At 46.4% G+C, this 15,470-nt stretch overlaps 1 protein-coding gene across 1 annotated transcript in view; it reads right to left on the reverse strand.

Moving 5' to 3' along the window:
• TMEM241 (transmembrane protein 241) overlaps nt 1–15,470 on the reverse strand; it is a 111,468-nt gene that overhangs the window by 46,201 nt on the left and 49,797 nt on the right. The window contains exons 9-11 of the mRNA XM_040984795.1: nt 14,707–14,752; nt 13,569–13,604; nt 8,699–8,733 (exon numbers count right to left, since the gene is read on the reverse strand). Coding sequence (XP_040840729.1) covers nt 8,699–8,733; nt 13,569–13,604; nt 14,707–14,752 — 117 coding nt within the window. The remainder of the gene's footprint in view (nt 1–8,698; nt 8,734–13,568; nt 13,605–14,706; nt 14,753–15,470) is intronic.

A 15,470-nucleotide genomic window follows, 5' to 3' on the forward strand; every position in this document is an offset into this window, starting at 1 on the left:
CATCCAGCTCCCTGCTTGTGGCCTGGGAGGCAATCGAGGACAGTTCAAAACTTTGGGACCCTGCACCCTCGTGGGAAATCTGGAAGAGGCTCCAGGTTCCTGGCTTTCGATTGGCTCAAGCTCCAGCCGTTGCGGCCACTTGGGGAGTGAATCACCAGACGGAAGATCTTCCTCTGTGTCTCTCCTCCTCTCTGTCCTCCTTTACTGTCCAATAAAAATAAATCTTTAGGGCCCGGCGCGGTGGCGCAAGTGGTTAAGTCCTCGCCTTGCACGCCCGGGATCCCATATGGGCGCCGGTTCTAATCTCGGCAGCCCTGCTTCCCTTCCAGCTCCCTGCCCGTGGCCCGGAAAAGCAGTCGAGGACGGCCCAAAGCTTTGGGGCCCTGCACCCGCGTGGGAGACCCGGAAGAGGCTCCTGGCTTCGGATCGGCATAGAATCGGCCCGTTGCGCTCACTTGGGGAGTGAATCATCGGATGAAGATCTTCCTCTCTGTCTCTCCTCTCTGTATATCCGCCTTTCCAATAAAAAAATAATAAAAATAAATCTTTAAAAAATAAATAAATCTTTAAAAAAAGAAAAAAATGTTTAGGAGTAGGCATTTAGCACATTACCTACCACTAACAATGTGGTTAAGTTACTACTAGGAATGCCTGCATCCCATACTGGAGTTCCTGGCCTTGAATTCCAGCTAACTCCTTCTGAGGTGTTCATGATGATACAAGTACTTCAATCCTAGCCACCCGTGTGCATGAACTGGATTGAGCTTCCATTTCTTAGCTTTGACGTGGCCTAGCCCAGCCCTAGCTGTTTTGGGCAAGTGGGGGAGTAAACCAGTGGATGGAAGATTCTCTCTCTTTTTTTTTCCCCTTTCAAATATGTAGGTAATTTAAAACATTTTTAAAATTTTGAATGAAACAGAAAGAGATACAGAGATGAAGAGAGAGAGAGAGTTCCCATCTGCTGACTCACTCTCCAAAAGCTCCCAAGGACTGAGGTGGGCTGGCCTCAGCCAGGATCCCCGCCAGGAGGAGCCCACTGAACTGTGATGCACATGACACATTTTATCACACCTGGGGAATGTGGCACCAGCGTGTGAGTGCTGCCAACCCAGACCCCAGGATCTCCTGTTTCAGCAGGCCACCCTTCCTATACAAGGGAGAATGTTGGGGGAGGGGAGGAGCTCTTCAAAGATGCTTCTCCTTTCTCCCTTTCATCTACAAAAAGCTTATGAATGCCTTCCCTGACATCCTTCTTCATTTCCATGTTTGATGGCTGCAGCCGCCATGCGGTGGCTGGACTAACTGTGCACACTCATTTTAACCTAAGGTCCAAAGGGCGCATTTTTTTCTTGTGAAGTCAGTCCATTCTTTTAGTTCCATTTGGTACAAGAGGAAATAATCACACATATTGGCCACTTCCCTCTCTGGAATTTTGAACTTGGTCACAAACAAGAAGTCAGATTTAAAAAAAAAAAAAAAGCAGAGGCTTCCAAAAAATGTTCTAAGGAAAGGAATTAAGCATTTCCACAGCAGACAGCTTAATCCTTCCAAAGCTGGAGCTTCTAACCTGGGAGGACACAGGCCTTTCAGACCCCTGTGCCTAGGTCCGTCTTGCAGTTCTGAATGGTGGGAGCGACCCGCAGTCCTTGTGTTCCAACAGCGCGTTAGGTGGACAGCCATCAACTATTTCAGCACAGAAGATACAATGGGCTTCCCCACTTCCTCAGAGACCTAAGTGACCTCAAATGAGTCACGCATCCACAGGGAGGGGGCATTCTCCATTCTGTTTCTCAAGAGGGTTGTTCTTTATTGTGACTCTTATTTTTGATTGGGATTTTTTTGGGGGAGGGGGTGGGTGGCACAGGGGTGGAGAGAGAGGACGTATGTACATAGATTTAACAAATGGAAAAAGAGTTTCTTGGGATTTGGTTCTCATGAGATTAAGACTTCTCTCATTCTCAGGCAGGCATCGGAAGAACAGTTTAACACATTGTTAAGGACGCTTGCCTTCCATATTGGACTGCCTCGATCCGAGTGGCTGGCTCTCTGCCATGCATATAGGGGACCCAGAATAAGTTCCTAGAATCTGGCTTTTGGTCTGACCCAGCCCTGGCTGCCAAGGGCATCTGAGAAGGGAACTAGTGGATGGGAGTTCTATCTCTCTTTCTGCCTTTTAAATAAACACATAAAATTTTATATAAAAAAGAGCTCTTGTCTTTCTGGCCCAAGGCCACTGCATAGCTCTGCTGTGCTCTGAGGATCACTACTGCTGGACAATAGTGCGCGTACAAACCACAGCATCAGGCTTGGACTTGGGGCATGAGGAGCCCGCGTGTATTCTGCACTGCCTTTCCCTGAACGAGCAACCACTAGGGACAAGTCATCCTGGGGACCCGAGGCTGCATGAGCAACCCAGGTCCCTTGCCCAGGGAGAAGATGGGATGTCCAGCAGCCTTTGCTTGTTCTTCGCCCCTTCCAAATTTCCTTTCCAGCGCAGAAGAAAAAACCACAGTGAGGTGAGAGTGATAATGAAGAAGGCAGAGAAGCCACCGGCTCACCCCAGGACCTCAACACCTTCGGTTGCTTTGTTGCAGCACCAACTGCATGATAGAAACATTTCGGGTATGGGCTAGACCCATGGAGCCCTGGCTACTTGTACAGCTCTGCTCAAGCTCTGGGAGGGTCTAAGGCACAGCAGATTGATCAGAGGTAGGTTAGGAGAGAGGAAAATAAAGAGAAAAATCACAGGCCTTAGGAGCTTGCCCGCTAGAAAACAAAGTACTCAGCCGCAAACCCCATCTCCTGAGAGAGGGCAGGAAGACAGACACAGCACATCCTGTCCTGCAGCCATTTCTGAAGTCATCACACATTTCTTCCACAACACTTAGCTGTTTTCACGGCTGTCGGCCCTTCTAGAACAATCCAATCCCTGGGAGCAGGGGCTCTTTCTTACTCATTCCTGCATCCATCCCCAATATAGACCACACACCCATGACAGGAGAGTATGTGGAAGTCGTCAACGTTTCTCACTTGCCCTGGAGAGAATGGACTTTGGAGCCAGACTCCTGGTGGGGAGCCCCCTGTTCCTCTGGTTCCTTGAGCTTCTCTTCTGTAGCGCCTCTTCCCTGTTCTTGAATATCAGAAATATGAAGATTCTTTTTCCCTACTGCTGCTTGATATAGTCCAAGGGGAAAGGTAGTGCCTTGGGAAAGCGTTACCAAGGGGAAAGCTAGCACATTGGGAAAGTGTTACCAAAGGGAAAGATAACACTCTCCTTAAGCCAGGCCCCATGGTTGTAGGAGCCTGTGTGTACAAACTGCAGCATCAGGCTCGGACTTGTGGAACAAGGTTAGAAAAGAAGGAGGAAGGTGGGTTCCGCCTGCCCAGAAGCAGGCCCAGTGGCAGCACCTGTACTGAGGCATGGGGACCTGCTCTCAGATTCCTGTCACCACTATACAGCATGTCCCAAAGATACTTCTAGAAAACAGCCCATCTGGGGCTAGCTGGTGGTACAGCAAGGTAGTCCTCTGTTGGCAGTGCCAACATCCCATATAGGCACTAATTCATGATCCAGCTGCTCAACTTTGCATCCAATTTTCTGCTTGTGGCCTGGAAGAACAGAGGAGGATGGCTCAAGTCCTTGGGCTCCTGCACCCATGTGGGGGACCTAGAAGAAGCTCTTGGCTTCAGTTAGGTCCAACTCTGGCTTTTGTTGCCACTTGGGGAGTGTACCAGCAAATGAAAGACCTCTGTGTTTCTCCTCTCACTGTAAAATCTGCCTTTCAAATGAAAGTAAATAAATCCAAAAAGAAAGAGAGAGAAAGGGAGGAAGGAAGGAAGAAAGAGCAAAAAGGGAGAAAGAAAGAACTCAGGGAGATGCTGATCTACAGAGCACGACTCATCCACTAGACTATTCTCAGAGCAGACCAGTGACAACACACATCAGTCAGGATGTGGAACAACTGGAGCTCTCCCACACTGCTGGGCAGGAGTGTACAACAGTACAAACACTTTGGGAAACCTGTACTTTCTTAGGGAGATAAACATGCATCCACTCTAAAGCCCAGTAATCTTACCTCTAAGAGACATGAACAGGTAAGTCCACAAAAAGCCTTGAATAAGAATACGCCAGGCAGATTTTTCATTACTGATGACACTTATAGACAGGGAGCATCCCAGATGAAAACAGCAGGTGGGTGCAAACACAAAATGTGGTTCATTCAACAGAACACCAGTCAGCAACAAGGAAGAGAAAATCTGTGATAAACACAATATGAATGGCTCTCTAAATACAAGAACCAGATACAAAATCTTACTTGCTGAAGACTCCACTTACATGAGGCTGCAGAATAGACAGGATTAATCTCTGGTAGCAGAGATGAAGTTGATAATGGCATTTACAGTAGGTGGGATGGAATGACCAACAGAGGGAGGAGCCAACTTTCTGTTGTGACAGAAACATTCCATATTTCAACAGGGATGTGGATTTCTTGCCAATATAAATAAATATCTACATTTAAGATAGATGAGTTTCATAAGCAGGAATTACATTTCAATTTTAAAATGTGTGTTCACATTAAAACCCAGGTAACAAAAGAAGGGGTTAAAAAAAAAGAAACCATGACTTGCTTTTAAATGTCAGAAAATATCCACTGACCTTCCAAAAAGCCTATATCTATTAATCTTCATTTTCACTGTGAATTCATTAGGCAAGAAGGGAATCAGAAAATGGCTTTTCTGGGGGGCAAGTGTTGTGTGTTGTGGGTAAAGCCTTTGCCGCTAATATCGTACAGATTCGAGTCCCAGCTGCTCCACTTCCAATCCTCTCTGTGAGTGTGCCCAGGGAAGCAGCAGAAGCAGGCCCCAGTGCTTGGGCCCCTGCATGCACATGGGAGACCCAGAAGAAGCTCCTGGCTCCAAACTGGCCCAATACCACCGATGCAGCCATTTGAGATATGGACCCGTGGATAGAAGATTTCTCTGCCTTTCCTTCTTCTGTAACTCTGCCTTGCAGATAAATAAATCTTTTTTAAGGACTTGTTTATTTATGTTTATTGGAAAGGCAAATATACACAGAGGGGGAGAAACAGGAAGATCTCCCATCCATTGATTCCCTCCCCAAATGGCCACCATGCCTGGAGCTAAGCCAATCTGAAGCCAGGAGCCAGGAAACCTCTTCCAGGTCTCCTGTGCAGGTGCATGGTCCCAAGGCTTTGGGCCATCCTCAACTGCTTTCCCAGGCCATAAGCAGGGAGCTGGATGGGAAGTGGGGCTGCTGGAATTAGAACTGGTGTCCATATGAGATCCTGGCACATGCAAGGCAAGGACTTCAGCTGCTAGACTACCATGCTGGGCCCCAGATAAGTAAACCTTAAACAAACAAAATCCAGAAAATGATGCTCAAGTTTTACAGTGGACAATCTAGATGTAAAGCGCAATGAGCAGAGAAGAACCAGTATGTCCATTCATGCGGCAAACAAACTGGCAGGAACAAAGCACACAGTGAGACCGGTCCTTAACAGTTCTGGAGGAGACAAATCTTTCCTGGTTGTTCCATTTTCTGACTCTTTATAAAATCAACTGTGTACTGCTATGAGCAAACATCTCAAAGTCCCATCAAAAGAGGGCAATCAACCCAGCAGGTATTCTACATGCTGCACTTGCACTGCCCTTACCAGCAAGCTCCTAGTTTAATAGCTACTGTTTTTGTTGTAACTCTAACAAACAGATGCAAGCACCTGACTATTCCTGAGTGCTTTCTGAAGCGATGGACCACTGCTTACACATGCACAGGCTGTATCTTGCATATCTGTTGGACCCTGTTTCTTTAGTCCATGACTCTGTGGAGGCCCTGAGCATTTAGACAGCTGAAAGACAAACAAAGCCTGCAGCGGGATAGAAGTTGTGATGCAGTGGATCAAGCCATAACCTGCAACACTGGTATGTCCTATGAGGCCCAGTTTGAGGTCCAGTTGATTCAACTCTAATCCAGCTCCTTGGTAATGTGCCTAGCACAGTAGAAGATGGCTCAAGTGCTTGGCTCCTTGCTACCCACACGGGAGACCCAGAGGAGGTTCTAAGCTGGCCCATCCCTGGCCATTGTTGCCATATGAGGAAGGAACAAGCAGGTGGAAGCACTGTTTCTCCGTCCCTCCCTCTCTCTGTATAACTCTTTCAAATGAATAAAGCTTCGGGGAACAGAGAGCACCTGCACAGGCTCTTCTTGCTACCAAAACTTTAAGTTCATGTCACTCCAGGAACAGGAGGTAAAAGAAAACAAATGCTTCCCCAACACCTCACCCACATTTTTTTTTTCTTTGAAGATTTATCTGTTTGTTTGTTTCTTTGGAAAAGATACAGGGAGAGAAACAAAGAGACAGAAAAATTTCATCTGCTGGGTCACTCCCCAACTGGCTTAAATAGCCAGACCAGGTCTAGCCTGAAGCCAGGAACCAGCAGCTTCTTCTGGGTCTCCCTCTGCTTCCTAACTCACCACAAGTGAGCCTCGGCAAGGCTCCACCATTGCCTTTGTAAAGTTGGTCGGCCTCAGGTATTTTGTTAAGATAGCAAAACACTGACTAACTCCAGACAGTGGAGAAGACGTCAGTAAAACCTCAGAGTTTTTCTTCTTCATTTTTTAAAAATTTTATGACACAGTTCCCTAGGCTCTGGGATTTCTCTTAAACCTCAGAAGTTTGAGATGTCACCAGGCTATGGAATTGAGCAAAAATATTTACAGGCTCCAGGGTGCATAAGTGGAGACTATGCATTAAGAAAAAAGTGGCTGGCGTCTGGTACAGCAAGATAAGCCACTGCTTCCAAAACAGCCCATAGTAAAGAGCTGGTTCAAGTCCTGGCTGTTCAGTCTCTGATTCAGTTCTCTGCCAAAGCACCTGAAAAGACAAAGAAAGATGGTCTGGGTGCTCCAGTCCCTGTCACCCAGGTGGGAGGCTAGGATGAAGTCTCTGACTCTGGCCTTTAGTCTGACCCAGCCCTGACTATTGCAGACATTTGAAGAATGAACCAGCAGATAACCAATCTGAATCTCTCTGTTTCTCTCTCTCCCTCCCTATTGCTCGACCTTCCAAATACATAAATAAATCTAAACCAAAAACAGTGATTGATTCATACATGCCAAACAGTAGCTGAGAAATTTATTCTGCTTTCTTATCCCCAAGTTTTCTTACACCTGCTCAATCTAAAGGAACCAGAAACACCTAGGGAAGGACGTAATGGTTTTGAGCACAAGATGAGAGTTGGAAGATGCCTTAGAAACAACCCAATCCACCTTCCTTATTTTGTACATGGACAAAACTGAAATTCTGAAGGCGTAGGCGATGCTTGGAGAATACCCAGTAGTCAGTAAACACTGGTCCTGTGTGTTTTGTTCTTAAAGGTCTTAAGGTCAATGGGCAAGGAGCAGGATCCCTGAAATGTGCCTTTTCAGGAATGCCACATACGGATATCACTGCTTCATTCCTGGCCAGCCTTCCACTATGGTCTGAGTATTACAAGTCCCCACCAAACCCTCGCTTCAAACTCCATCCCCACTATGCAGTATGAAGATGGTGGAAATGGAATCTTGTCCTATATATGGGATCTCTTGAAGGTGATTAGACAAAGGCCACTAGAGCCCCCCATGACTGAATCCTAGTAATTTCCTAAGAAGAGGGAAAGAGACCAGAACAGGCAAACAAGGCACATGTGTCCTCTGTTGCCATGAGACATCCTGAGCTACCTCTGGACTTGGCCCAAGAGAAAGCCATAATCACATGCAGTCACTCTACCCGGGATCAGACCCATCCTCCTTTCTTTATAATTTCTCCAGTCCATGGTACTGAGTTAGTAGCAACAGAAAAAGGATTAACACAATGTTATAGTCTTTCAAATCAAAAAGGAATGATGAGCCCTCACGAAGTCTTACCTGTTGTGTAATTCCTGAATCTGAAAAGCATCTACAGAATGGGTAAGGCAACAAGGGGAAATTAAGTGTTGTTTCTTAAACACAACACTAATTTATTTATTTCTGCTGATTTGAAAAGCAGAGAAATAGAGACAGATACAGAGAAAGCTCCCATCCACTGGTTTACTCCATCAATGCCACAGCAGCTGGACTGGGCCAGAGTGTCGCTGAAAGTCAAAAAGTCAACCCAGGACTCCCACAGGAGTGCCAGGGACTACAGTCCCTGCTGCTTAAGGGTGCACATTAGCAGGAATCTGGGATGAGGAGGAAAGCTGGAAGTAAAACCAGGCACTCTGATATGGGATCTGAGCATCCCAGTGTCTTAACTGGTGGGCCAAATGCCTGTTCCAACTGGTAAAAATTGGTTTAGTTCATCTGCAATGATAAAAGTCAGATGGTGACATATAATAATTTATAAAATGATTTCAGCTAGAAGCAGAGTAAATTTAAACTTAGCTACCACATCTTTCAGCACTACAAGGAACAATCCTGGATGCTGGGAGAAAGAATTTAAAAAGAGGCAGAACAAGCCCTTGTCTACCTGGCAGGGAACAGCCCTGTGGAGCTGAGACCATGGAGATGGGTGATTAAGATCTGTATCAAGTTTATAGGCCACTCCTACCTTCACAGTTTAGTTTCATATGCTGGCAAGCAACTCTGACAAACTGTCCCTTGGAGAGATAACCAGGGCCACAGCACTGGGCAGAATGGGGGCAATGCAAAACAAAACCTTACCTGTCGAGGGAGATGCAAAGGCCAGCAGCACCACACTGAAAAAGACACAGCAAAAGAGTTCAAAACGCTTCCCTGGGGCCAACAGAACAGCACAAACTGCTAGCCGCTCTACTTGGAAACAGCTGGAGGAACCGAAAACTGGCTACACTGACTGTTCCTGTTCTGCTAACATCCACCTCCTTACACTATCCATGTTTGCCAAGGGGATTGAATTCGTGCTCAGGATAGGCAGCATTCCCAGCCCACTTGAGGGTTGGCCAGGTCACTTTTCCCAGCCTTGGCTGACTAATCCTGCTCATTCCCACATAATTTTCATACACTATCTGTAAGTTAAATAAAACAAACACCAGGTCACAAGCAGGCTGTTTTGTGTTCTCAGGAACACTTCCGTCACAAAATTAATTGTGGAGAAGGCAGCTGAATTTCCATCAGGCTAACCCACAAATTGATCCATCCACCCAACACGTGGCTGACCACCACCTGGACTACTTTTCAACAGATGTCAAAGTGTGTGTGGAGGAAGTGGGATGGAAGAAGACTGCCCTGCTTTGGGGTTATCTCCCTGACCCACTTCTGCTCTTTCTTTGTCTCTCACTACCCTCAAACCAGTGTGGACAGAGGTGGGAGCGGAGGCTCGGTAGAAGAGGAAGGGAGAAGGGCCACACGTCCAGCATTCAGAAGCTGTAGGTTGCTGAGAAGGGTTTGCATATAGTCGTGGAAAAAGTATACATACTACAGAGGATTGCAATTTGACAATCATGACTCTGGCATGGGCTTAAAGTCTTTGCTTGCTATCTCGTCCTTCTTTGTAAAATGCAAACTTTATACATATTTCATTATTTTATCTCCCTGCATTCCCATTTTCATTACAACCTCAGAAGCAAGTTCTTGTTCCCTAGATCAGGATATGAGAGACATCCAAAAATATATCTCCCAGAGCCTGCTATCACACCTCACATCCCATAATCAGAATCACTCCAAACAATGGCCACAAAATAAAATACAAGGGGGTAGAAATCAGAAGAAATGGGGTCAACATTGTGGTATAGTAAGTAAAGCCACCACCTGTGATCCTGGCGTCCCATGTGGGCCCTGATTTAAGTTCCAGTTGCTCCACTTCTGCTGCAGCTCCCTACTAATGTGCCTGAGAAATCAGTGAAGACTAATCCAAGTCCTTGGGCCCCTGAACCCACATGGAAGATCCACATGACGTTACAGCCTGGCTCAGTCCTTCCAATGTAGACATCTGGGAGTGAACCAGCTCACTCTCCCTCTACCTCTCTGTAACTTTAGAAACATTCTTTTAAAAATTGGCATTGCAGAATATACTTACACAAACTGAGATGGCTGTGGCACCATGAAGAGCTGCATAGTCTCATGGGAGCACAGTCATACAGGTGGTCCCTTATTGATGAAAGTATTGTTATATAGCACATGAATGTGTCATTTTAAACCTCTCCTAAATCCTACACTATGGCCTCCTTGGGGACAAGAACCAGATTGCATTATTATCTGGATTCCAAATGCCCCAGCAGCGGTAGACAATACAACAGGGGCTTGAGATGTCTGCTGCATGCAGTTCATCACTTCTTGGCGTACCTGTAGTGGGACTATGTTTGTAGAAAAATACACCTTGAAGCATCCCATAGTTGTATGATTATAAGATTCAAGGCATATGCTACTGAGCAAAATATATAATGCAAGGGTATTTTTTATAGCTCATGGAAACAAAAAAATTTTTTAATTATTTTGTATAAAAAACATGCAAATCCATGCATCATTTTCTATAATGTGCACTTTTCCAGAAAATTTTTTTGAGATTCCTATTATGTGTGGATTTTGAGTTTTTTTGCACCAAAATAAACTTACTTCCTTTTAAACATTATTTTATTGTTAAAAGAAAGAAAAAAAAATAAGAGAGAAACAAAGAGACAGGGAATATTCAGAAACTCATTCCGGGTATCTATCTGGGTGATAGAAACCCAAGCACCTAAGCCATCACCTGTTGCCGACCAGGATGCTTCTCAGTAATAAGCTGGACTACAGGGTGCCAACATGCATGCCTATTTCTCTTGCCCCACCCACCATCTCATCTGAAAAATGTGCAGGTGCAGCACATATGGGCAGGTAAAATTCTATGTAACAGATGGAAGAGACTGGAGTTTGCTGCAATTAAAGCAGATGGCTCTGTAAATACATCCCCTGACAGTCACTCCTTATAGGTTACCTAATTCCTCCAAATGTAGACAAAGCCAAACTTATGTTTAATAATTCCACTTATTCCCAACACAATAGACGACCTTCTCCTTTCCTCTATTTTTTTTTATTATTTCTTTTATTTGAAAAGCAAAGCTGCAGAGAGAAACACAGAAGGAGATATCTTCCATACATTGGTTCATTCCCCAGTGACCGCCAATGGCTGGAGCTGGGCCAGTCCAAACCAGGAACCAGGAGTTTGTTCCGGGTCTCCCTACATGGGCACAGGGGCCCAAGCATTTGGCCCCTCCTCTGCTGCCTCCTAGGTCATTAGCAGGGTGCTGAATCAGAAGCAGAGCCGCTGGGATCCAAACAGGCACCCCTTTGGGATGTTGGCACCACAGGCAAAGGCCTAGCATGCTATATTATGGTGCCAGTCCCTTTCCTTTCCTCTGAAACTTCACCTCTTCCCCTACCTTGTGCCCTACACTTCCATCTACAGTAGAAGCAACTAAAGGCAGGGTCAAGGACAGCACTATGGTGCAGCGGATTGGGCCGCTGGAGGGGCCACCTGCACCCTGTGTCAGAGTGTTGGTTAGAGTCCTGACTGCTCTGCTTTTCACCCAGCTCCCCACTGCTACATCTGGGAGGCAGCTTATTAAGGTCCAAGTCCTTGAGCTTCTGCCATCCAGAGCAGAGACCTAGATGAAGGATGAGGTGCTTGGCTCCCCGCTTTAACCTGGCCCGTACCCAGCTATCGCAACTATTTGGAGAGTGAACCAGCAAAGAATCTCTCTCTCTCCCTCTCTCCCTTTGCCTTTCGAAGAAGTAAATATATGCTCAAAAGAATAGACATGTGTCTAAGCTACATAATTCAATTATTTCCTGTCACAAACAAAACAAAAACCCTGAGAGCTTCAGCCAATTCTTTGCCCAGGCAGGCAGTGCTCCAGGCTGGCACACACAGGGACAACCCAGAAATCTGTGTGGTTTGCAGGAATCTGGACGCCAACTGCCTCTGTATTCAGTTCCAATGAGAGCTCAGACGGTGGCCCTCACTGTGATGCAAGCATTTCATCTCCTGTGCTGGAAAAAAGGCTCTGGCAACAGGGCGCTGGCACTGGGGAGATGGTCCGAGCCTCGCTGGGAGGCTGGAGCAGCAGGCTCCCGGAGAGAGGGCAGAACTCCCAGAGGGACACAAGGGAGCATCTCCCCTTATTCCTCAAGCGGCTCAGTGTCAGGAAAAACATTTAAACACCAAGAGAATTCTACATTTCCAGAGGAGTCTCGTGAAAGTCAATTCGTGGGAATGGGCTGAGTGGATCTCATGACACTTTTCAGCTGAGTACAGGAGCTGCCCACAGCCACGCCCGGGTGAATCTGGCTTTCCAAAAGGCATTTTAAGCAATATGAAGATACTTAGAAGCATCATTTGCATCAAGAGGGTACAGCTCACATGGAACCCTTACTCTGAGCATAATTATCTTTCCCTGGAGGTTGGCAAAACCCAATTTCATCCAAACATATTTGTACCTGAGACCTCCTTATGGGATGACCAGGATGACCAGCGCTCCCAGCACCAAGCCTCACTTTGTTGCTCAATCAGGTCACTGGGGTACACAGGTGGAAACCACCAACATCCAGCGAGTCCCAACCTCTGCTCAACTTGGGCCAATGCTACTAATAGAAGTCTTTTCACCTTATTTAAAAGATATAAATAAACGGGGCTAATGTGGTGACACAGTATGCTACCCCTCCACCTACAGCGTCAGCAACCCATGTAAATGCCAGTTTGAGTCCCAGCCACTCCACTTCCAATACAGCTTCCTGCCAATGGTCTGAAAAAGCAGCAGAGGATGACCCAAGTGTTGGGGTTCCGGCTCCCAATGAGAGGTCAGGAAGAAGCTCCTAGCTCCCAGTTTCAGACCAGCCCATCTCTGACCATTATGGCCATTTGGGGAGTAAACCAGCAGATGGAAGATCTCTATCTGTAACTCTTGACTTTCAAGTAAAATAATTAAGTGGTTTTTTAAAAGTTATAAATAAAGCTTCAAAGCTGGTCCTTTAAAAAAATACCCTCAAAATGTCCTTGAAATCTAGAATTCTTGTGGATTCCTGCAACTTTATGTCAGGACATGGCAGCACGGGACAGCTTCTGGCTCCCTGCACCCACTTCTTTTTAGACTGCAGGCTCCCTCAACACCCTAAGAACTCCACATCCACATGTGTGAACACCCACCCCTTATAACCTCTCTTTGGACTTCTGTTGGGCCTAGGGATGACTTGGGGCCCAGACCCATAGAGACGTAGAATCCAGCTCAGGGCCACTTGGGGAAGGGCACCGGGGGTCTAGTCTAGAAGCATGGATGTAGGCTCCAGGAGGATCTATCCCATGGCCTGCAGATGCTACACCTGCGGAGGGAGAAGTGTGACCCTCGGAAATTGAGCCCCCTCTTGTCTGGTCCAAGGGCGAGACTACCATTTAGTTTCCTCAATGTTGGTCATTTCACAAATCATTTCACTTGATTATGAGAGGTATATTCGCATAGAGTTCCCCAATCAAACCACTATTGGAACATAAAAATTTATCAGCTCTAGAAGGATATGAGTTGCTTTTTGAAATTTACATTTTTATTAAATAGCTGAATATGTTAGAATTAAATTAAAATTTTACCTGAAGATATAGTTTAAGTACTGTTGGTCAATGTCACTAAGGAATAAGGGAGGGGGGCAAAAAAAGAGAAAACATAAGAACAGAGAAGTATTTTACATTCATAAAATTGTTACTATTCTGTAAATAAGTTCTATCTCCATATTACAACTCTTGTGAATTATCAATAAATCAGAAGAAGCGTACTTTATACTTCAAACCTGGACTGGGTTCATTATTAAAACAGGTAACTAATTTACCATCAGGCCAACATTTTCACCTGTTCCCATATGTAGATTTTCCACTTGCAAAGGAGTGTCTACTGTCTCAGGTCACTAGACAGGCTTCTTGGCTGCCATATATAATAAACAAAACTACAGGGCACTCAAATAATTTTGGATTTCAGACCAAGAGTAACATTTTAGTGCAAGGAACTACTACATGGGGAATAGTTGAATTTTAAAAAAAAATTCCCTGGTTTATCTAAAATTCAAATTGAACTGGGCATCCTGTATTTTATCTGGCAGCCCTCTTAGCTTCTAGCTACAAACCCAATTTATCCAAAGCACAAAAGCGGCTCTAGGAAGGGTAGACCCCTCTGCTCCTTCCCTTCCAGTCTCCTTTCCTGGACCCTCAGGCGGGCCCCCACACCCCAGCCAGCTGGCCACTCCAGGGCAGCTGACCTCACCACTGTAGCTGCTCAGAGACCAGAATCCTCATCTTCCTGTATTTAGTCACTAAGGCTGTTCCATGGATCACCCACAGCGAAGGCCTCATTTGACCCCAGAGTTGGGAACCGGGAAGACTTCTGGTTCTCCCCCTGAGACTGGTGAACAAGGCACCAGGGGAATTAAAACAATGAGTTGCACCTCTGGACTAAACGTGGTCAGGTGGCGTCCAAGCAGCTGCCACCAGCATGTCACTCAGTGCCATCATGTAACCCACCTGCATGAAGCAGGGGGTCAAGCCCACCATGCTGGCCCCAGGAGTTGGTGGACACAGCTGGGAGGGGCCCAGGCAGTCTTGGGGGCTAAGTGTGCAGGCCTGTGGCATCTTTGGCTGGAGGATTCTCCACACACACACACACACACACACACACACACACACACACACACACACCACTTTTTACTGAATACCAACTTACCAGCCAGGACAGGCTTACCTTATGGCGCTGGGTTTCCGGGATGTTCGCACTATTTCATAGGCCCCTGCAAAGGAAGTGACATGGTCACCATGTGTGCAAAGGCCCAGGACATCCCACATTTCCAGGGAAGAACAAGGTCTGCGTGGAGAGGGACCTTGGCTCCCTTTTCCCCTGGAGAGTCACACACAGCTGCCAAGAGAGCAGCCACATCTGGGCTGGTTTCCAGGATGGGAAGGCGGGAAGCCCCTGGCAAAAGGTGCAATAGCCCTTCAGACCACCAGCGCCAAGCTGGGCAGAGAAGGCTTCATGGTCAACACAGGCTTGGCTGGCAGGAAGGAGCCTTTCCACGCCATGACGCACGTCAGAGAAGAAAGCCTGGATTTCCATACACTGCCTCGTGCGTCCACAGGGAGGGCCACTGTTTTCGCTCCCAACATGGGATCTGAAGTACAATCACCTGGCTCTTCCAAAACTCAGTTGTGTGTGTTGCGTGTCCTCTGCTACTGAGGGGCTTTTTGCTCTCAATTTCTGGCTATTTTGTGCTCCCTTCCCCCACCTGCCGCTGCACCCACCCACCAATCAATTTTTAGAGGAACTCAATTGAACCAGCATTCTAACAGAAAACCAGAGCAAGCAAAACGTGAACCAGGGTCAGTTCATGTTTGTCACAAAAAAAGGGAAACTAGACCGGAAATGGAAACGTTTGTGAAAACTCAAGAAACAAAGAAACAAACAAAAATCCCCAAAACACTCATCAAATTTTAACCTTGACACCTTGGATT

Source organism: Ochotona curzoniae, unplaced genomic scaffold, assembly GCF_017591425.1.
Source record: "Ochotona curzoniae isolate NIBS_2020 unplaced genomic scaffold, NIBS_Ocur_1.0 contig_43, whole genome shotgun sequence".
Classification (NCBI taxonomy): domain Eukaryota; kingdom Metazoa; phylum Chordata; class Mammalia; order Lagomorpha; family Ochotonidae; genus Ochotona; species Ochotona curzoniae.